At 44.8% G+C, this 22,827-nt stretch overlaps 1 protein-coding gene and 1 long non-coding RNA gene across 7 annotated transcripts in view; one reads left to right on the top strand and one right to left on the bottom strand.

Annotated features, from left to right (window-relative positions):
* Positions 1-22,827, bottom strand: part of COL7A1 (collagen type VII alpha 1 chain) — a 122,247-nt gene that overhangs the window by 4,377 nt on the left and 95,043 nt on the right. For 5 of the 6 annotated variants that reach the window (XM_080996632.1, XM_080996634.1, XM_080996635.1 and 2 more), the window contains 33 exons: positions 22,635-22,715; positions 21,957-22,025; positions 21,524-21,559; positions 20,723-20,764; positions 20,582-20,626; positions 20,367-20,411; positions 19,608-19,643; positions 18,768-18,827; positions 18,047-18,172; positions 17,604-17,675; positions 17,377-17,412; positions 16,728-16,787; positions 16,055-16,099; positions 15,917-15,952; positions 13,681-13,716; positions 12,949-13,005; positions 12,659-12,730; positions 12,058-12,129; positions 11,443-11,478; positions 11,268-11,348; positions 10,565-10,618; positions 9,837-9,890; positions 9,685-9,747; positions 9,192-9,254; positions 8,389-8,505; positions 7,980-8,057; positions 6,437-6,490; positions 5,901-5,949; positions 5,260-5,292; positions 3,634-3,729; positions 2,310-2,423; positions 1,193-1,255; positions 271-450 (listed from right to left, as the gene is read on the bottom strand). In XM_080996632.1, the coding sequence (XP_080852758.1) occupies positions 281-450; positions 1,193-1,255; positions 2,310-2,423; positions 3,634-3,729; positions 5,260-5,292; positions 5,901-5,949; positions 6,437-6,490; positions 7,980-8,057; positions 8,389-8,505; positions 9,192-9,254; positions 9,685-9,747; positions 9,837-9,890; positions 10,565-10,618; positions 11,268-11,348; positions 11,443-11,478; positions 12,058-12,129; positions 12,659-12,730; positions 12,949-13,005; positions 13,681-13,716; positions 15,917-15,952; positions 16,055-16,099; positions 16,728-16,787; positions 17,377-17,412; positions 17,604-17,675; positions 18,047-18,172; positions 18,768-18,827; positions 19,608-19,643; positions 20,367-20,411; positions 20,582-20,626; positions 20,723-20,764; positions 21,524-21,559; positions 21,957-22,025; positions 22,635-22,715 (2,151 nt within the window). In that variant the 3' untranslated portion in view covers positions 271-280. The remainder of the gene's footprint in view (positions 1-270; positions 451-1,192; positions 1,256-2,309; positions 2,424-3,633; positions 3,730-5,259; positions 5,293-5,900; positions 5,950-6,436; positions 6,491-7,979; positions 8,058-8,388; positions 8,506-9,191; positions 9,255-9,684; positions 9,748-9,836; positions 9,891-10,564; positions 10,619-11,267; positions 11,349-11,442; positions 11,479-12,057; positions 12,130-12,658; positions 12,731-12,948; positions 13,006-13,680; positions 13,717-15,916; positions 15,953-16,054; positions 16,100-16,727; positions 16,788-17,376; positions 17,413-17,603; positions 17,676-18,046; positions 18,173-18,767; positions 18,828-19,607; positions 19,644-20,366; positions 20,412-20,581; positions 20,627-20,722; positions 20,765-21,523; positions 21,560-21,956; positions 22,026-22,634; positions 22,716-22,827) is intronic. The other variant, XM_080996636.1, reaches the window with a different exon arrangement.
* LOC308472217 lies at positions 6,499-7,464 on the top strand. Its single transcript, XR_013983360.1, has 2 exons — positions 6,499-6,748; positions 7,203-7,464. It is a non-coding gene; the product is annotated as an uncharacterized lncRNA (long non-coding RNA).

Raw genomic sequence — 22,827 nt, 5'->3', positions numbered from 1 at the left:
GCTCGCCATCGCCATCTAGTGTCACATTGTATATTGCACTTAAAACACACTTAAAATGTTTTATTTGCAGCTGTATAGCTGAGTCGCTGGTGTCCCCCAGATGCTGTCAGGCTACAACTCCCATCACCCTTGACTGCTAGCCATGCTGGATGAGGCTGATGGGAGCTGTAGTACAATAGCGTCTAGAGGCACAGTATTGAGGAAAGATGATCTAGGAATTGCTAAAAGATGGAGAAGCAGCTCCCAGGCCCCTCTTTGAACCAATCTTACCTGCAGCAGCCTATGACTTGCACTGAAGCTCACAGTCCTCTTTGGAATGGAAGCGGTTGCTATTCCCCCTGCAACCGCTGTAGATGAAGGGCCGGCACTCAGACACTCTTTGGTTATAGTACCACCTTAGCGTGTATTTGCTGCAGTCTCCCTCGTCCAGGGGCAAGGAGCATGGCTCAGCTGGAAGGCAGGGAGAAGAAACAAACCTATACATTAGATTTCCTAGGGCTTCAGCATCCACTCTTAGGTGTTACACTGAGAAGAACCTCAACAGAAAACACTGCAGACCTTCTATTGTGCCTAAGACAGTGCCAGAGTAGGGTGGAAAAGAGCCACACAGGGTTGGTAGTTAACACATCAGCAGGTTATGCTAGGATGTTGTCATTCACGTACTTCAGCCTACAGATTTCCTTCTAACTTCTGTCACCTCACAAGGAGCTAAGTTTACTCATCCACAGTATAGACATAAGGCTTATACTGGAAACATGCAGCTGCGGACACATGTCATTATTTTTATCTACAGAAGTTTGAGCAACATGCCTTCCAAGTGCCATCACAACTAGATTTGAGTTCTTCTAAAAGGAGTCTGAGGACTGGCCCTGCCAGAAAATGCCACCTCTACAAAGAATACTAGGCCACCTCAGGATCCAAGCGGAGCAGAGCCATATTCAGCCTGCCGATATTCCCACCATCTTGGTTGGCCCTGATGGTAATGGTGCAGGTGGTGGTGTTGGGGACTGGCAGGCCGCATGCACCCCACGGTTTCAGTGTTCCTTATCTTGGCCTAGATAAGCTGCTTTTTACAATTTATAACACCAGAAGCGGGTGGAGCAAATGGCTCGTTATTCATTCCAAGAGGATGGAAGCAAAGGAGACGACAGCTCCTTTGAGAGAAAGGTCACAAGGCAGGTCTGCTGCTTACCTTCCTCAGAGGGAGCTCTCTTTTGCCGTTCATGCTTGGAAGCTGCCCTGGGGCTCAGTACCTCTACAAACAGGGAGCAGAGTACTGGTTTAAGAAGTCATGGCCACAGGAGAAGCTTCTAGTGTCTGTATTGGGCTTCTCCCCATCCTCCCTACCACCCCAGGATGGGAAGAAGGAATGGGGTGGCGAGGGCATGAAAGGTGTTTCAGGAGACCCAGAATTTATTTCTGGCCAAAAACAAAACCCAGAACAAAAGGAGATCACAGTTTAGCACCATCTTATCTACACACACAATAAAACAAAAAAGGAAAGTGAACTGTAGCTGTTATATCATCCAAGTCTTGCTATTCCCATGCCCCTGCAGATTAAAGATCAAAAGCGAAAAAAACTGGACCTTGTGTACTATGGATATAGTTCACACAGTGCAAAAATTTAAAAATCCTTGAGACTCGCAAGGAAAAGAAGTATGGGAGTAACAGAATAGGCCCAACTACTGGCTTCCTAAGGAGTCTTTTTTATTAGTCCACTACACTCCTTCTGTTAGAAAGCTCTGGTCAGTGATATGCCAGCCCAAGAGGCAAATTTAAGGTCTACCAACTTACAGGGGCTAGTTCAGCTGTGGGGGGTGTTACTTATCAAAATTAATAAAGTGTTTGCTGGATACTGAAGCTTCTTTCTATTCTCAATCAGGGCATGGAATCTTCCTTGCTTATTTGTGATCTCTACTTTGTTGCTTACCACAGGTGGGAGGCACATCTACCAAAGCTCTCCATTTTTCAAAGCCCATTCGTCCTATGGCCAAGGAAAGTGACTTCTCCACCCAGCTGCTTTTTAATTACAATATTTCTTGCCAAGGCTGCCAACTAGTGGTCATGGAGGAGTATGCAGCACCAGTAACTGCCGTGGTTTTCTATCCAATATAATATATGCTATGGGGCAGGGGATACCCAAAGCCAGTAATTCGTTTCACACAGATTCCCACAGATTCCCAATCACTTTCATTGGGCTTCAGTAGGAGGCAAGTGCGCCAGCCTGCTGCTACCCCCACCCAAGGGGCAACTGCAGGAGAGCATGTCCCAATTCCATCAAACGTGTTCTGCAGACCAATGGAGCTCACCATCCCTCAGCATAGGGCTCTCTGTCCCATCTGCTCCCTCTTCATAGTCCTCCTCTGTGTAGATGTACTCATACTCAGGGTCATCTACGTTCACTACGTGTCGTGTCTGGCTCCCTACAAAACAGGAACGGCTGCTTCAGAAGGAATCCAAGAATGATGAGGAATGGATGGCAAGGAAGGAAGAACAAATGGGTAGGTCTCATCCTGAGCACACTTAAAGTAAGAGGAGCCTGCTGGATCAGGCCAATGGTCCATCGAGTCTGGCATCCTGTTTTTACAGTGGCCAACCAGATGATTGTGGGAAACCAGCAAGCAGGATCCGAGCACAAGAGCACTCTCTCCTCCTGTGGTTTCCAGAAACTGGTATTCAGAAGCATTGCTGCCTCCAACTGTGGAAGCAGAGCTCTTGCTCCAGACAAACCAGGAATTGTATCCAAAGTCTGTTTTGGTTTACCACCCATGGTTGGTCTGGGGGAGACAAACCAAAAGTTCGGGTTTGGATGTAATGCTAAGCCAACCCATGACTTAGCCCTGGTAGCATGGTAACCTGCGCATTTGCTTGTTCACAGCAAGCCATAGTTTGGCTTAGTTTTATGCATGAAATGAAGAATTGTTACACAGCTTGTTGTTGATCTATGCCATATCGGTTAATTGCCCAAAGACAAGCCCCACGGTATAAGGGCATAGCAACTTTATGTATTTTGGGTGATCAAATGGCAGCTTTCCAACAAAGGGTACCTTTGGGCTACTTCCGTATCTGGCATATTCTGTAGCCATCGGTCCTTTCACGGTCTGTCACCTTGAGAAGGATCTGCCAGTACTTCTTTCCTTATTACCACCCTAAATGCAATATTATCAATTCCATCTATGTTTATCTGTTGTAGCAAAACCAACAAAAAGGACTGCTAGTCTTTAACAAGTTTATTACGGCACAAGCTTTTTACTGGCTAGACTGCACTTTGCCAGATAAAGAAAGCTTAATCCTCCCCAGTTGACAAATGGATAAGCTAAGGAGACCATACATTTGACAATGAGGGCTCTGGTCTGCAAAGCTATATACTGCAATGAATGTGTTAAGTCTTCAACATCCCCATAAGATGCTTTGCTATTTTCACTTTATTACGTTCGTTATGCAGAAATGGCCCTGCCCTCAAAAGATCCAAGCCTATCACTGAATCCTGCCTTTGAAACAGCTTGCATTTTCCTGCGGCTGGCATTATAAGGGAAGCAAAAAGACAAGGAAAGGGGAGGTTGGTGGCAGAACCCCTGCGCATGCTAGCAGAGGTGATGCTGTGCACATGAAACAGCAAGAGACAAGACTCACCTTCCTCTTCCTCAGCGTGGGACAACTTAAGCACAGGGACTATTTGAGCATTGACAGATGGGAACGGTTGGGTGGATGGATAGTTGGGGAGGAGACCTGGGAGGGGCAAGGTCACAACACAAACATAAACAAGCACGTAAGAGTGACTGACAAGCTGTACTACCTCCCACTCCAGACATGAAACACAGGCCCCCACCCACCCCACAGCCAGAGTTCAAGAGTTCAACCCGGTGTTGCCCTCTTCCACAAAAGTCGGCCATTAAACACATCAGACAGGGAAAATCCTGACATAAGGTTTGCATGATGGGCCAAATGTAACCAGCAGCCCAATCCAATGGCATTTCCAATTCAGCCAGGCATTTCCTCCTGTAGTGGCAGAGGACCCTTCTGCAAAGCAGACCAGAGTCTGCACGGCTGAATTGTGTCCCAGTTTTGCATGCTGGAAGCGGGACTGTGCCCTTGAGCCCTGGCACATTTGGGTGGATCAACGTTTCAGCACTACACAACAACACATGGAAAGCTTCTACTAGCGAAACAGCGGAAAGTATACGCCAGGGAGACGAATAAGAACAGCACTGGCTGCTCCCAGGTATGCAGCATTTATCTGTGAGATATTAGGAGGAGGTGAAGGCAGGTGGGAGTCCTGAGAAATCCCTCGAGTCCTCCCAGCACCTCTGGAAATACAATTCTGACCACAAGCTCCTGAGCACAGGTGACTGAGGGGTGTTGCCCTGCTTCAGAGCCTCCCACCCCTGATGCTGGAACTTCTGGGGATGCTTTTTATATGCATGCTATTGAGACTCCCTGTGCTGTTGAGATCCTCATGGTCTCCCACAGCCCCTCCAAAATTCCTCCTCTGCTTGTATTCCTCTGCTTCCTCTCCCCGCACACACCATTCTCCCTTGAGAACAAAGAGGAAGATAATTTGTGCTAGGTTTTCCCAAAGCTTTGCTGCTCATTTCACTAAGTTCCCATTCAAGCATCAAACTCAGCATTATAACCCATTTTCGGATGCTACCATTGAACAGCTTGCTAAAATGGAGGCCATTGGAAAGTTCTGCCTTGTATTGTTCCCCCCCAAAATGAATATGATAGTGCTATGAAACACTCACATTACAGGTCATTAATACTTTGACATTTACAAAATATAGCTGGAAAAGAATTCTAGCGCTAATTAATAAATTGATTAAAAACAGTGCCCATTACAAAGGATGTAGTGAGCTGATGAAGCCTGCTGCATACCTGGAAGTACAAACCGTATTGATGTATCAATGAGGTACAGGATGCTGCTCTTTACCGCTGACTGGCCGGAGCAGCTGGCATGGTGAGGTGGTGCTGAGGAGCTGCCCTCCTGACAGCAGCACTGCTGCTGCTTCCCTGGAAGGTGCTGGGGTGGGGCTTGGCAGCAGCGAGGTCAGCGCAGAGCCAATCAGATGCTGCCGCTGGTGCCCCCCCACACCCCAAACTTGCTGCCGTTCTGCCCCACCCCATTCTGGTACAAGGCAGCAACGCAGTTGTGGAGAGGGCAGGTCCTTGGCACCGTCCCACCATGCCAGCCACTCCTGCTGGTTGGGATTTTGATTACGGCAAAGAGGAAGCCGATCCATCAGAAACAAATATACTCACGTCGATCAGGAGGGGAGAACTGGCCTCCACAAGCTGAAATGAGAAATAGGCGATTAATTCATCCAGGCACCCTGTTTTGGGTCTCAGGCACTGAAGGCCAAACTACATGCTATGTGGAAGATTTGAAACCAACCGAAACATAGCCATGGGGTGAGGGGCTGTCAATTTCTTTGGCGCAGCAGCAAGTGTGAGGAAGCGGAATTTAACCATTTTAGCGCCTGCCTTTTCCCCTGTGCAACTTATTCCCCCACAAAAAAACCCCCTGGAGGTGGATTTTGATTAAGACAGCAGCACTAGAGGGAAGAGTTGAACACCCCACAACCCCCATGCCTGCTGCATCTCCCACCTACCCACAACTGCAGTTCAATTAAAAAAAGAAGGCACCAGCCAATAATCCAGTCCCAGATCTTTTGCACGGCAAGTGTAGTTTGGCTCGGACAGAACACTCCCGAAGGGACAGCCTGAGAAATACATGAGTCCCTATCACCATGGAACAAGTATGTTTCAGGCCCAGTTAGGGTACCTGTGAAACTAGGAGGAGAAGGGCGCTCAGAAAGACAGAATAAGGCGGAAGAGTCAAGGGAGAGAACAGCAGGATGGAGGTGCAGGTGGTCAAAGGCTAGTGGCGGGTGGAGCCTTACCACAGTGCTGACTCATCTCCTGCCTGACAAACAGACGGATCTCTTCTTCCTGCAGAGGAGACAGTGCATAGCATGATGAGTTCTATTACCCCTGCATGAGTCTCCCATGGCTGATGCAGCAATGTGAGATATACGCAGGGAACATTAAGAGCACAAACTTTTGTCGCCTAAAGACATTCCAGTGCAAGAGCAGAGTCAAAATGGATGAAGCAGCAGGGAGCAAGTTTAAAGTAGGGTTACCAGATTTTTTCCAATGAATCTGGGGACACTTTTCAACTTCAGTAGGAATGATAGGATTTTGTCAGGGGACTGATTTGTAAATCCGGGGACTGTCCCTGGGAAACGGGGACGTCTGGTAACCTTAGTTTAAAGGAAATCAGGACCAAGAGTTTGAATTTGACATCTTGCTAAAGGAAGAAACTTGGCTGCACTGACCACCATTGGCCACTATAGGACTAGCAATAATGAAATGGCCATCCCATCCCAGAGTTTTTATTCAGAATGTCATGCCACAGAACTTAGGTCTCTCTCCTCACCGTCATTCCAGGATCTCCCTTCTCTCCTCGGAGGCCATCAAGCCCTGGACTTCCCTGTCAACAAAAACCAAAGGAATTCAGCAAGTTGATGACAGAAGACAATACACTATAATGCTAAGAAACATACTCAATTTCTGGAAGATCTGCAATATAAGCTAGAGAAGGTGCTCAGTGTCAGAAGTGGGAAGCCTCTGAATATGAATTGCTGGGAATGAAGAGCAGGAAGTGACTGCTACAGTGCTCATGTCCTGCTGTGAGCTGGTTGGCCATTGTGAGAAAATAACGTAAGCCTTTGGCCCTTACCTAGCCCAGGTGAGCTGCACCTTATTCAGAACCTATGGCCCTGATTAATCATTTTCTGCTACCTGCTAACAGCAGCACTGCTTTCAAAAGCAAACGGCTCTGCAAGCGCTGCCAACCAGCTGATTGCCAACCCCGCAAGTGCTGTTCCTTTTACCTGCAAAGTCTGATTTCAAATGGTGCAGGCAAAGGAAAACATGTCACCAGACACCATCGTGATGTCAGGTGACCAACAGGGTGCCCCTCCCCGCCAATCTGGCATATAAGGGTGTGGGAGGTGAGGATCCAGTTTTCCAGCTAGTTCCAGATCTGTACTACTGAGAATACAGCCTAGAGAGCAAGGGTATCCAAGGATCCTATGGCTGAAAGAAAATGGATCTGGCTGATAGCCAGAGATTCCCTCGCTCCCTTCCCTTTCCTCCCCGCTGTGCCTAATATTTTTTTCTTTCCTGTATCCTCCTTGCAGCTACAGCTAATGTACCCACCACAAACTCCTTCCAGCTATGGTTCTCAACTCTTCTACAGAACTTGCTCCTTTGCCTGACCCTGTCCAGTCTTGGCCTGCTCAGTGTGTGGCTCCTTCCCCAGCCTTCCTCGTGATCCCTGGGAAACTTCAACACTGGGGCTCCTTCAGTTGGGCATTGCTGCTGCTGTTGTCTGGAGCCTGTCGGTTCCATTTTATTGGCTTGGAGATACTAGTGTGACCAAAGTAACTACTGATCCTGAAATAGTTCTTTATGTGTTCTTTTATCTATTAAAGCACTTACAAGTTGCCACTCCAAATTAAAACCGAGGTTTCATGAAGACATGTAGCAAATATATATAAAGGTACAGCATTTTGAGAGGCTGAAATGAGCTTCCTGTCAAATTGAGTTTTCTCACTTTGCCAGAAGACTTGAGGTATGATGAGGTTTCTGTTCTAGGGTTGTGGCTTAAACACAGACAGAGAGATTTTGGTGGCAGATTTTAAAGCCCAGCCAGATGAAATCTCCAGTGAAATTTGGAGTGAGTGTGTGTGCATTTTGTGCAGAAAGGACTTACCAGTTCCACAATCCTACAGGCCCCTGGACAACCTAGCTCAATAGCTCAAACTCTCTGCAGAGTAGCCTGTGCACATTGGGTAAATCTGAATAACACCAAACCAGAACTGATGGAATTCCTTCACCCTTACTTTATTTCAAAGTAAATGAAGGATCCTACCAGCTAGCCTTCTCCAAAGGGACTTACAGACATATTTACAAACCTGCTCCCCTCTTTCTCCTGACAGACCCGGGACTCCACGGGCTCCTACAACGGACTCTCCTGGTGGCCCTCTCTCACCCTAAAATGGGGAAATCAAACACACCAAGACAATTGCTTTATTTTGCTGCTTCTTTTTTAGCACTTCTTGCATTGCCTCTCCAGCCTGTCAAAAGTTATGTGGCCCTTTAAAAAGAAGAAGAGACAGCAGGTTTGGGGGACACAGGGCCTCCAGTTCATCACTATTTTGTGGGAGGGATTCAAGCGCAAAACTGGAGATTTAGATTTGCGCAAATGAAGCGGATCAAAGCCCTAGCGCAACAAATCGACTTTTTTTTTTTTTTTTTTTTTTTTTTTTAAAAGCACAGACATTTGGCTTTCAGGAAAGTGGTGTGGAAATTATGGGCCCTTACCTTCTGCCCTTGAATCCCTTCTGGGCCTTTTGGGCCAATGCTGCCAGGGGGACCAGGGGGCCCTGGGGGTCCATCACTGCCCCTGGGTCCTGGAGAGCCAATAATGCCTGGAGCACCCTATGAAATAAGGAACAGAGGATAAGAATAGGAACATGCTATCCCTAACCTGCAAACAAAACTGATTGCCCCTTGCTTCTGCATAAGGCCAATATTATGCAATGCCGACATGGACTAAAATAGTTCAAATGGTAAGAAGATTTTCTCCCTGCCTTCAAAAACAAAACACACTTCACCGATAGGAGGATTCCAGTGTTATCACAGCTGCTTACAGCCCTTAACAACCGTGTTCTTGCTATCAGATGGGAAGCATTTATCAGATGCCTACTACATGTTGTAGTATACTGGCCCACTGTTCATTTTCATTGATGCCAATACCATTCCTTCTTAATTATGGAGCAATTCTTTTTGCCTTCGTCATGCGCTTGAATGAAATACGTCTACCATAGTTATATGTAGACAATGTGATTCCCGTTTCACACGCCACACTTTTTACTCAAAGGGCCTTGCAATTTTTGACGGAAACAGCTTTGCTTAGCAATTAATGAGGTTTCACAAGCGTCACCCTCAAAGTTGCCCAGCAGACGCACAGAAGATGAAGCGCATGTCCGAGGGCATCGCATTGTGTGCCAGAGCACAGAAAAGGGACATGCAGGGATGCTCTCAAATTTTTCAGCAGTCTGAGACTACCTTTGATTCTGATGAAACCAGAAACCTCACCACTTTCCAGGGAAATAACAACATACCCTGTCCCCCTTTTCTCCTTGGTCTCCTTTGGACCCCTGTTGGCCATCAAATCCTCTGTCGCCCTAATAACAAAAAACAACATATTGATCAAGTATATAACTTAAGTGGACTTTTTAGATGTGTCTGTAAGAGTAAGCATTTCATAAAGACCACCCCCCCACACACAAAAGAAAAACCAGACCCAAGAATCACATAATAATAATAATAATAATAATAATAATATTCAACAAAATATTAAAATACAGTAATGCATCAAACATTAAAAGCTTCCCTAAACAGAGCTGCCTTCAGATATCTTCTAAAAGTCTGATAGTTGTTGTTCTCTTTGACATCTGGTGGGAGGGCGTTCCACAGGGCGGGTGCCACTACTGAGAAGGCCCTCTGCCTGGTTCCCATCCTTGGTACTTCCATCTTGCTGGGATGCAGCTTCATATTACTGGCCATCCTCCAGCCCAGTTAACTGAGTCCACATAAATGTTCTCTAGTCCATACCTTGGGTCCAATGAGGCCTTCTTTCCCGGGGATTCCTGGGGTTCCAGGCAGGCCCACCTCACCCTAGGAAAAGAAAGTACAAGGTAGGCTGACCTCTCCAAACACATATCTTGCCACACACTGCTTCACTGACATGTGTTTGGAACACTTACAGGGTCACCCTTCCTTCCGGCAAGTCCCATTCGGCCTGGCAGGCCAGGCTCTCCCTAGAAGAGATGGAGGGTCCAATAGTGAGAAAGGACACAAGAGAAGGAAATGCTGGGCATTACCATGGCAGTGAGCTCACAAACTCTTCATAGGAAGAGCGGTTGCTCTCTTGGACAGAGGGGGGCAACCTTTTTGCCCTCAAGGGCAACAAGAAGTGACGGGCAGGCACAGTGGTGGGCAGGGACATAAGCACAATCACACACACACACACCCTCTCCTGCTGCTGCACTGTCACACATCTCTCTCACACACAGCCACAAGTTACACATGTACGCAGAATGATCTCAGCTGCATCAGGATTGCTGGAGAAAGGGGAGGCTAAAGACTTGAATACCTAGTGATCCTGATGCAGCAGTGGTTGCTATCCCTGTGCTGCTGACAGCAGTGCAGGGACAGCAATCATTCTGAGGCTGGGACTGCTGAGGAACAGGAACAGCAACCTTCCCCCCCCCCCATTGCTCAGCTGATTGGAGTTTCTGTGCAGTTACACATACAGATTCTGTGTCTGCCCAAACCAATGTTTTGAAAACTTCTAGTGCTTTAGAGAGGGGGTGGAATCCCCTTGCACTAGCGCTAATCCTTACACTGGCATTTTTATTTATTTAAGTACCACCCAATGTGTCATAATGCAAAAGGGGGGGGGGGAGGAACCAAGAGAAACTTTGGCACTTACTTTCTCCCCCTTATCTCCATCCTGGCCACAGGCTCCTTTCATCCCTCGGTCCCCCTACAACAGGTAGATGAGAAATAGAACACCACAAATGAGTCTTAAACCATTTTTATAGTACTGTTCAGTGTACACAGTTCATTGCCATTCTTTACAAAAAAATATTAGGATTTTAGAATACATTTCCTGCCCCCTGCCGAGACAAAACAACAGCAAGCCCATTGGTGACAAGAGCATGATAACCATCTGGTGAAATGGACCAGGATGAATAATACAGAATTTCCCAATAAGCTGCATGATTGAGGAGTGATTTGAACATGGATCTCCCACATCCAATCCAAGGTTTTTACCCACTGTGCCAGGCCAGCAGAGGATGTATTCTGCCAGTATAATCCAAGGATCTTCACACCCTTTGCTGATGAGCTACAGAGGCACCTTTTACATGCAATCATGGATTACAAGATGAAGAAACCTTTTCTTGATAATGCAAGCAGTCTCGGGCTATAAGAAGCAACAACACACCCCACAACAACCACAAAATCTGAACCTCCCCTTTGATAGTTCCCAAGTATATTAAAATAGCTTTGCCGGAGAGGTTCAGCTCCACTCTGTTTTGTGGCAGGGCTCACATAGTACTTCCTTGTCTGGAAACTATCTCTTGGGATCACAGGGAGAAACACAAAAGAAAGCAAATCACACCATGCCACACCTTTGGACCTCGCATCCCAAAAGGACCCATGTCTCCTTTCTCGCCTCTGGTGCCTGGGATGCCATCCTTCCCAGGTTGGCCCTGGAGGGATAAAGAGGAAGGAAAGTCACTGTGAATCTCAGGCTGCGATCTGCGTAAGACAGAGCAGAAAGAGCAGCAAAGGACAAGTCCTCACCGGCTCTCCTGGTTCTCCCGATGCACCAACTTCTCCCTGTGCAAATACACAATATGGAAATGCTTAATACAAAGGTGAGAAGTCAAGTGGGCAGGTATGCTACAGAAGAAACCTGCACACAGATATGCATACAATAAAGATCAAAGGCTGGGAGATGGCCATTTCAGCTTCACAATCTAAATTAAAACTTTTGCTGGTCTCAATGAGTCTCTAAAAACAATGAAGACTACAAAAGGGCATCATTCTGCTGACATCTTTGAACTTTCTAACATGCACAGGCCACTCCAGAATGGCAGCCTTCTTGCTAGCAGAAGTTTCAAAGTACCTGCAATGATACTTGAAAAGAAGAGGAGATCACATCGATATCCAACTGCTGTCAACCAGCCATATTACCAATATTTTGGATTGCAACCTTTGAGTATGGCCATCCTATATTTTTAGACATGAAACCTGCGGTGTCATTTGTGCAGTAGTCTTTAGGAAAGCAGTTGTCTCCTAAATCCACCCTAAACGAAAAAGCGTTCTTCACACCCAACATCCCCACCAGTCAAATGGTGTCATTCCTGAAGTCATATAGGACAACAGTAATCAGCGAACTATGAGATAACTTCTTACCTTCTGCCCACCAGGACCACGTGCTCCTGGGAATCCTGCTGACCCCTTCTCTCCCTGCTCACCTCTCGCTCCCTATAAGTTATAAAAGTGAACGTTAATGAAAAATATGGGCAACAGAGAAAAGAAGTTGGTTGCCCCATCCTGGTGCTGAAGGGACAAAAATCACTTTCCAAAATTACTATAGGCCAAAGCCAGAGTTTAGGAGTCATGTGTTCAACTTCTTCCTAGCCGAGATCAGACAAGCTTCCTCCCTATTGGAACTTGGTGAAGACATTTTTATTTCAGGAAGCACTTTAAGCTTTCTGAAGTCATGGATAATTTTAAGTGATTGTACCGTTATTATATCTTTTGGTAACCTTATTGTGCACCAGTAAGAATTCAGAATTTGAACCTTCTTCTTTCAGCCTGCCTTGCTGATGTCCATGAAGTGTTTTGCAGCACCCCCCCAAACCCCCCCCCCCCTACCACTTGTTCTGAGTTGGCAGCTTTATGATCTGTGTAAAATATGGCCCCATATCTGCTCATTGCCTTCAGACACAGGTATACAATCCCAACCCAATGCAAGTCACGTATGCAGGTACCCAGGGATTTGCTCTGGTACCTTCTCTCCAGAGATGCCTTGGTCTCCTTTGTCACCTTTGTCACCTTCCATCCCTTTTAGGCCACGGTCTCCCTAGAAAAGGATGGGAAAGAGGGATTGTAAGTAAATAACCAGCAGTGCAGTCGGAAGAGTACAAACGGTATATATGATATGATATTGGGTGAAACATCAACAGGTACAAGGAAAGAAAACTAGTTGAAAGGACTAGGGATGCAGACTTCAGTGCCACATGTCCCCCCCCGCCCCCACATGGTAGAGGGTTTTTTTTAATATAAAGCCAAGACACTTACTGGCTCCCCTTTGCTCCCCCGGGCACCTGGTGGGCCCTCCACAACGGCAGTGTCACCCTGCAATTGAGATAAAGCAATTGCCAATCAGATCATATGCCTGCATCCCCCATTCCTGTTGGTCATGTGAGCAAAAATCACTTTCTCCTGGGCAAATTCAAATTTTCAGTAACAACATGGCAAAATCCAGGAGAGAGCACCAGCTTACTTCACAGCTACAGAATGATTAGAGCAATTGTGAGGTCAGGAAAAAACTTGCAGTTTGGGGATAACATCACATACCGCTAACTATACCAGTATTGGAAGCTGCCTTATTGTGTGTCAGAACATCGCTGTATCCGGTTCAGTATGGTCTATAATGACAGGCAGTGGGTCTCTTTTAGGCAGGGGTTTCTTTCTCAGCCCTACCTGGTGATGCTGGGGCTTGTACCTGTTACCTTTTGCATGCAAAGAATGTGCTCTACCTCTCAGCTACAGCCTTCCCCATACAGACACCATCTGACTCTCTATAAGCAGAGCTACTGCTGTATGTGGATGGAAGCTCATCAGTGAACACCCTGATATCTTCTTTCCCAAGGCCAGACTAACATGCACCAGGCGTAAACATGGTGTTTGCAGAAGTAGCTCTGCCAGCAGGGATGTGTTTTTTTCCTTCGTTGCTTTGAAGGGTTTGGGCTTGGAATCCCACAAGGTTGTGTTCAATCATCACAATCCTGCCACGGATGGAGCTCTCACCTTGTCTCCCTTCAGCCCCATGAGCCCAACATCTCCCTAGGAGAGAAGAAAGTAAAGGTGAAAATAAGTCTGTTGAATTCATCATTCTCAAGATTCCAGTCTCAGGTTATTTTCTACTCCTCAGACTAGGCCAGCTGCAAACGTATTTGGAGAATTGTCAATATAATTTCAAATATTTATAATATTAAAGGGAGTGAGACTTTGTGCTGGCCACCGGGCAATGGCTTTTCCACCTGCCTTGCCCCACCTTCCATCCCTAGGAACCTTCTGAACCATGTTGCCACCACGGACATTATGTGTAGGTGTCTTTTGATGAACTGACTGGAAGATTATGAGTCCTGGGGGTGGGGAGTGCTTCATTTGTTTTTGGTTGCTAGTTTGTTCATGTTGTTAATATTGTTTTGTGGATTATGAGTGCTGTAGCGCTTTGTGAATTTTATAGTACGACTTTTGTTGTGGGTGTGTTGTTCAGCTTATTGTTTTAGTCGTTTTGTTAATAGCGTTTTATAGAATGCCGTTGCTTTCCTGATGATTTGTAAATGTTTTACTGATAATTTGTTAATCATACTATATGATTCATGTTGGATTTGTGATGTTCTCTTATTGTTATTTATTGTTTGTGAGCCACTTTGTGATTTGTGTGAGTGAAAAGCAAAACAGAAATATAATAAATAAAAATTTACAGAATAAGCTAAAAAAGCCAGACGTTTTCATTGCCTCAAGTCACTTATAGAGGTTGACTCTCCCAGGGAGCTTGCAGCTGTCACAGATTACAATTGTGGGAATGGACTTGTGACCTTGTAGGACAATGTATTCAGAGGCTCTATTGTGTGCTCTCTGGAAAACAAGTGCCCTACTGGAACAGTTAAATGAGAAGATGGATTTGATGACTAATGCGGCCAGAATTTTTGAACAGGCAGTGGGAAACTATGTGGAGCCCACCCAGGAATTAGATCAGGAGTGTGTCCTGACAGAGCAGATGAGAGAAGAGGATGTTGCTGAATCTTGGGCGCCAGAGATGGAGGGAGCTGCGGCCTTGCAGGAACATGAGCTTTTGGATTTGACAAATGAACTTGGAAAAAGCCAGATTTGGAAAGATAAAGTTTGGATTGGTTTGGAAATGGGGGGTTGGATAGACCCCCCTATGTAGGGATGTTTGGACTTTCCGAGTCTGGCAATGGGCCGTGAGATGTTTGGAGCTGTGGGGGCTCTCAATTTTGGAGGGATTCTGAAACATGTTTTTAAATACCACATGGAGTTGAGTCTGGACTATGGAAAAGGGGCTGATTTGTTGAAAAGGGTCAAAAACATCACCAAGCTGGAGTTCCCACGAGTGAAAGGAGAATATGAAGAAGAGCTGCGGAAGGGACATGGAAGAGATTTAAGGGCCTCGGACATAAGGTTACCAGGTTAATGCGCTAGATCGATGGGATACAAAGGACTGACAAAACCCGGGACCAGGAGGAAGGGACGCTGGAGGAAGACTCGATTATTTTTATTTATTTTTTTATTACCAGGATTGTTTTATAAAATTGATGAATGTTAGAAAAATGCTGGAACGAAATTACTTGGCTCTAGTAAAAATGTTTAAAGAATTAGGTAAGAATATTATGGTTGTGAGAAGTCGGTAAAAATAAGATTTAAGTTTTAAGTTTTTAAGGTTTTCTATAAGAGAAGATGAAAATAGATTAAGGTAATGTAATGACAGAATATTATGAAATATGGAAAGGATTTGCTGCGATAATTATTAACTAGGATACAAAAAAAGGGAGGAGGAGGAGGTCAAAGAAAGAAGGTAATGAGAGTTGAGGATTTGAGAATGATGGAGTTATTTTTGTCTGTTTGCGGTGTATTTTTGTTTTTTGAATTTGTATTGTTTGATGTGGTTTGTTTTTTTCTTTGTTTCTTCTTTTTTCTTTTTCTGCTTTGTTTTTTCTCTGTAATTTAAAATTTTTTCAATAAATATCATTAAAAAAAAAAAAGAGGTTGACTCTCAGTCTCTGCAATATAAGCTTCCCTTTGCTCATAAGCCCAAGAGTGGTTACACCAGTGGGTAACACTAGGAGACAAATAATCTGATTTAGCCTTCCTTCAGTGGTCCAGATCCAGAGTTTTATTCCTAAAAATATTGCTATTTCAATGGTCAGCAGGAAGGAAGGGCACGAAGGCAGCCTTTACCTCATTCATTTCCCTCTTACAATTCCCCAGCCCAGCCCACAAGAAAGGCTTTACTTACTTTGTCACCTCTCTCCCCTCTGTTTCCTGGAGGCCCCTAAAGACAAAACAGAAGGGAGGTCATTTCAGAATGACAACCAACGCTTATGCTCAGGTTTGAGGAATCAGAGAAAGAATGAAGGGGAGTCAAGATATTTACTGCAGGCCCGCGATCTCCTTCCATGCCTGGGCGACCATCTTCACCCTGAGAAAAAAAGAAGAGAAGGGCATTGAAGCAGATGAAAGGAAAGAGCACAGGGTGGGGAAGAGGTTGCGGTTGTAGCTGTAGACTGAACCTAACACGAGAACCTATCACAACACTCAGCAAGCAGATGAATCCTGAAGATGCCATATCAAAGTTAAGCGAAGGCAGGGGCAGCCAGCATGACATCCTCCAGAGGTTGTTGGAAACCAACTCCCATCAGACTCAGTCAACATGGCCACTCTTCAGCGATGATGGGACTTGTAGTCAAGCAACATATGGAGGTTGCCAAACTGGCAACACCTGAGTTAAGGAGATCTTCAGAAAATATCAAAGTAGGGGTTCTGCTTGGGTTTCTAAAGGTTTATTCTACAGAAAGACAAAATGGTGTCAGTCGTTTTTGTTGCCTGATGGCCATAAATATCTGTTCCTCCTCCTCATAGAAACCAGAAACTAAAGGGTTGCTACAGACTTTTCCTTCCAATAGTGCGAAATCCCACATAGCCAACTACTCTGTCTCTATTTGCTGCTTGTCTGATACAGTTAGACTGCCACACCTATATATGGAGGTGAGCTGATTCCACCCCACAAGTTTTGGTCTAAGTCTGAGAAGCAGAATCAAGATACATACCCGGGGTCCTGGATCTCCTCGCTCGCCTCTAGCACCTGGCTGCCCAATACCTATGGCCCCCTAAAAAAAATAAAATTAAAAAATGAGGAAAATGAAAATCCATCCATCATCCTGTTGCTATGTGCAACCTTTTCTCAATAAATTTAAGGAGCCAGCAACTCAGCAAAGCTTTGCATCTATTTAAAGATTCTCAAACTTTGTCAGAATATTTCCAAGGAAAAAATAGGCTTGATATAACTTAAGTAATAAGGTATTAAAGGTGTTTTTTTAAAAAAACAATTCTCTGAATAATGCAAAAAACTAAGTCTCATAAGAGCAGCAGTTAATTAGTTCTTCTTTTTTGGGTTTATATAGTGTGATATTGGGCAGAAACAAACTTCCTGCAAGATCTTAAACTGATACTATCTGATCTGAGACTATAGGGGCTAAAACCTGCCTTTCTTACACTAGAAACTGATATATATATATATATATGAATATGATTTCTTAACCAGTTGCCAGATTCTACCAAATTCTACGCACCAAGATTCATAAGGACCAGCAGCCCTGAGCAACAGCACACTGTACAAATTAAGCAGGTGGGGCCATGTGTGGATCACCATCTTTTTTTCAGAGCTTCTGGAGGCTACTGGGCAAAATCAGGGCTTACCTTGTCACCTTTCACTCCTGGAATGCCTTGTGTACCCTATAATAAAAAAGTGATGGGGAAAAGGGGGGGGGGAGGGAAAAAAAACAGGTTAATATTGCAGCACCCACACAGGAATACACACAAGGAACACTGTGGCACATGGGATAGGATCCAGCTAGAATGCATCTATCTGTCTATCTATCTATGCAATCCTCACCATACACCCACATTGAAAATGCTGTACATACCGCTGGTCCTTGTGGTCCAGGTGGACCTGGAGGTCCTGTGGTGCCCTCCCTTCCAGGAAAGCCAGTCTGACCCTGGTAAGGAAAACAGCTGTCACTGCAAAAGCTTTTATTAAGCTGGGCTAGAAACGATCCATCCTTTTCAGTGAACCCAAACCCAGAACCACATGATGTCCCTCTTCGTTTAGAACCAGGCTGGGTTGCTCAAAAGCTACAATGAAGCCCAAATAAACCAGGACAATTTTCATTGCTATGGACAACTTCAGAATCACATGCCAATCCTGGGGCACCTAACAAAGCATCCGACAAAAGAATAATGTTCAGTCCTGAAACAGCTACACACCTGAAGCTCCTTGTGGCTCCCAAAGACTACCATTAATTTATCTTGACAACAAAGGAAGGAAGAGCATTGGAGTTTGAAGGGTGATGGCGGTGACCTCCCTTACCCTCTCTCCTGAAGGTCCTGGAAGGCCAGCTGGTCCATTTTCTCCTCTCAGACCTGGCTGGCCTGGAATCCCAGCTGCGCCTGGTGAACCTGGAGGTCCTGGGGGTCCAGGCAAGCCAGGGTCTCCCTGAAAAGAAACCGCATGACATTATGTCAGATCCAGAAATAGGTAATCCTTATGGCCACGCCCCCTTCTTCCTCCATCCCAAACATCTGACAACCATTTTCACTACAAATTCATAAAGGAAGTGACTAAGTATGAGGCTTGCACTCATAGTTTTATAATTATTATTCTAACCTTTCGAATACACCTAGACAATAGAACTGAATAGATTATGTGCCTTTGAAATATCTTTTTTATCTGGCTAAAACTCAAAAGGAACAGAAACCCAAAACCCAGGCTTAGAGTATAGTACTGAATGAAGCAATTTCCAAATTTACAATCTCAGGTATGGAACATTAACATTCCTCTGTATTTGGTTCTGTATTCTAAGACATAGTACTTTGATGTTACTTTTTCCTGGTTCTGATTTGCAAACCATAAGAAGAATAGCAAAGTTTCTTCAGCAGGAGCTGTCCACCAAAGGCAGTGCTGAAATAGTTTGAAGAGGCTTATGCATCCTGAGGCTAAAGCTGTGCAAAGGAGCAAAATGGGGGGAAACGTGAACATTTCCGAAAAGCTGCATACCATGGGATCACAGAAGTAACAAGAAAGGGATTACCTTTAATCCTGGAGGTCCAGTTTGCCCAGGAGGTCCCTGTTGGCCAATCCCAAGTGAACCCTGAATGATGCGGATGAAAGAAAAAGCAATTGTGTGCCTAGATAATGAATAAATATTAAGATCTGATTGCTTATGTCCAAATAGACTGTACTGAGAGCACTAATGGTGGGTGGTTAGCTCACATGGAAGGGATGGCATAATTTAGTTCATTTTCAGGTGACTCACTGACTGGGAAGCAAGTTGATGTCATGGTCCCTACCTTGGGGTCCCAGTGTCAATCTCAGGCGGATGTAGATGGTGTATTGGCTGTCCCCCTTGAAGGACAGCACTTACTTCTACACTGTCCTGGGATGAGGATGTGGTTCTCATATCATCTTCAGTGTCTGAGGTTGAGTCACCTGCAGCTTCTCCTGTTCCCCAACCACACAGAGCCATGCGACTGCAGAATAGCTACAGGCCTTTTAAAGGCTGCTCACAGCTCTTCCAAGGGGATAGAACCCAAGATGACTCTGGGCTCTGGTTGAGACAACAACTTCCCTAACTTAGCAGGCTCAGTGGGGACTGGACTGGACTGGGCAAGCTTCCTCTGTGGGCTACAAACTGGACAAGAACAGGATAGTTCAGATGAAATATAACATGGATGCCCTCAGTCCCCATTTATGAGCACCATTCTGACTGCTACTGAGTTCCTGGCCACTAACAGATACTTGGGACAATGCAGAGTTAGGAACATCTAAGAATATTGTACATGGACAAGAAAAGCACACTTATAAGATTTAATAAACATTTGGACTTTAACCAACAGAAGCTTCAACAAAACACATGAGAACCACTGTATACCTTTTCTCCCTTGATTCCAGATGATCCTTTGGCTCCCTATTAAAATCCAAAAACAGAAAAATAGCAAAAGGTGTTAGATGCATTGCTAAGAGTGATGCTAAGGTGGCAGGAGAGAAAAGAATGTGGCAACACATTTCAAATACAAAAAAGGCACTATAAAAGAGATGGCCATCATATCCTCTGAGGATAGGCAGGAAGATGTTAGCAAGTAATGGATTTAAATTACAGGAAGGCAGATTTTGTTAAGCATTAGTAACCATTGAACTAGTTGCTTGGGTATGTTATAGACTGAGTTCTGTTTTGGGGGTTTTAAAGAAAAGGTTGCCCAGTTTTGTTGGTACTGGGTATCCTCCCCAGGGTATTGCACTAAATTAGGAATAGCCACTCTAAAAATAAAGTCATTTCAATCTATCACACTTTACAAGGTCTATTTTTCACCTGTCCACGACTTGCCTCAGGTTCTTTTGTCACTGCCTAGCCTATCCACATATTTTCATCTAGGTAGGATTGTGTTGCTTCATGAATATCAGGCAGCTATGTTTTTACATAGCGTATTGTCCCTCCAGTCACACACACGCACACACACACTCGTTCAATCATTCACCCTAGGAGGTTGCCTCCCTAGGGAAACAGGCACCCCATTTTAGGAAATCAGATGATGCATGGTTACTCTTCCAACACCCAAGTCACATTCATTGGACAGGGGTCCCTCCTTGCAGTGATAACTTGATCAAGCATTTCATTTTACATAGTACGTACATCTTCTCCAGGATCTCCAGGATCTCCTTGATTCCCAGGTTCACCCTAGCATGGAGAAAGGAAAGTTATCTAGAGGTATCTACACTGAAAATGAGCCAAGGCTTCAAGGGCTTCCACGAAGTCCTCAGCTTCCAGAGAGAGAGAGAGAGAGAGAGAGACAGACAAAGACTCAGAGAGAGCGCACCAAGGCTCCTTCCTGGAAATCTGTTTCTCACCTTTTCTCCTCGAGGGCCTGGAATGCCTCGATCACCTTTGGGACCCTGTAAAGTAGAAAGATCAGCATTGATACCTGGCTTGGGAAACAAGAGTCTGAGAAACAGAAATGGAAAAAAAAGTAATAAGAAAGGCCAACGCACCGGTTTTCCAAAAATTTCCCCATCAAAGTCACCTGGTGAACCCTAAAACAGATAATGTAGATTATCAGTACTGCTGAAGCTTCCCTTCAAATCCAGTCAACCTTCCCACCGCACCCTCAAAAGTTGGTATTCTCTTCTCCCCACACTTCCAGAAAGTAAGTGCCAGGCACATTTGTTTTATCTGACTGAATTTAGTTCCCTCTTTAGATTCCATGAAGACTATGGAACACAGAGAGAGTATGCTCCTTTTTCAGTCTTGCTGGAAAATTTTTGAAACAGAAGAGCCATAGCTCACAGCGCTAGTGAACAGGCAGCACAGTTCTGACAAGTTATGGCATCCGAGTTCCATGATACAGTTTGAAAGCTCTATATGAGGTCACCACTATGCGGAAGCTCAGCAGGTCTGGGTCAGTGGCTGGATGGGCCACCACCTGCAAACCAGACAAACATGACCTTGGATTGCATGACAGAAGTACGGTTAGCTAGAAGTGTAAGAAAATATAAAATAAATAAATTAGCACTGATCTGCACCCACTGCAGACACCACCACTTTTCAAGGGGTAATATTTGTATGGCAAGCAGATTTCGAGTCATAATCCTAAAACTGCTTCTACAATCCTCACTGAGCTGCCAAAGGACCCAGGTCTGCTGTATTTCTGTCAACTTGTGCCACCAGAATGCATCATACTGTTGTTCAGTACACTGTACCAGGCGGGTCCAATACATTTTGACATCAGAGGTGACCCCCAAATTGGTGCCCCTCACCTTGTTCTCTGTACTGTTTTCTTGTTTTTAGCTTACCTTCTCGCCTTTTGCTCCAGGAGGCCCCACAACACTCTATAGACAGTCAGGGAGAAAGAGAGATGGATGCTTAAAGGCAAAGTGAGACAATTACCTTTATTGGTAATTTTAATTTAACATTCTTGTTGTTTTGTAAGCCGCTTTGAGGTTTTACTAGAATTGAACGGTATATTGAATTTCATTAAATAAAATAAAACAAAACAGAGAGAATGTTCATTGTAAAAAAATTATAATTGTCTTTTTTTTTTTTTAGTGTGCAAGTTACCTTGAGTGCTTCCAAGTGCAGTGGAAAAATATTTTAAACAAATAACCATTAGAAACAATGTATATTTGGGAAATTCAGCCAGTATTTACTAGAACAAAAATATTTAGTAGAACAAATGAGAGAAAGATAAAGCATATGCTCCAGGAAAAAAAGGAGATTGTTACTCACTTGTCCTGGGAGCCCAGCATCCCCGGGTTCTCCTTTGGGTCCGGCAGGTCCTGCTGGTCCTGGGACACCCTGAAAAGCAGTTAATAACATGTAAGACTTTAGGTAGGCTCCCTTGCCCCACAATGACAATGCAATTCTATGCATATTTACTTGGAAGCAAGTCCCACTGTGTTAAATGTTTCTTACTCCCCTGGGCTGTGCAATCAGGATTGCAGCTAGCGACTCTCAAATGCTTGGGAGCAGTTGCTTCTTTGAAGAGGAGGACTTCACATAAAAGGTGGCCTCTTTGATCATAAAGTATGACTACTGTAATTCATTTTCAAACCACTGCCCTATGTCTTGAATTCAGCTTCAAAAATGGCTAACTTGACCCTATCAAAAAATGTGATCTGAACCATTACAGGAAATACTTTACTGCTCTCTAACCTGCAAGCTTAATCCTCATGCTTCATACAAAACGATAGAGTTAGGTGGCTTAGAAGATTTTTTCTGGTCTGCATATGATGCCCCAGAGGTATTAAGAATGCAAAGTTGATGCATCAAGTTCATTTTCTGTAACCAAACCTTGGTTGCACAGGCAAGAAGAGATCATGTAAGTTGAGTCTTGGTGTCTTGCCCAGTCTTGAAAAGAATCACAGTTTAGATAGGAAGCTTACAACCTCACACTGCAGGCCATACCATTTTCCCAGGCAGTCCAGGTTCCCCGTCTTTCCCTGGCACTCCATCCCTTCCTGGCACACCTAGCTTCCCAGGTTCACCCTAAGACATGGAGAGAAAACAGCTGGAATTAGTGCCTGCACTTGTCTGTACACGGGGGACAACAGAGGAAATATATTTTGCAACAAAATCATTCCATATTGTTTTGGACAAA

Source organism: Podarcis pityusensis (genome assembly GCF_964106645.2).
Source record: "Podarcis pityusensis genome assembly, chromosome: 2".
Classification (NCBI taxonomy): domain Eukaryota; kingdom Metazoa; phylum Chordata; class Lepidosauria; order Squamata; family Lacertidae; genus Podarcis; species Podarcis pityusensis.
This window is presented reverse-complemented; position numbering and strand designations above follow the sequence as displayed.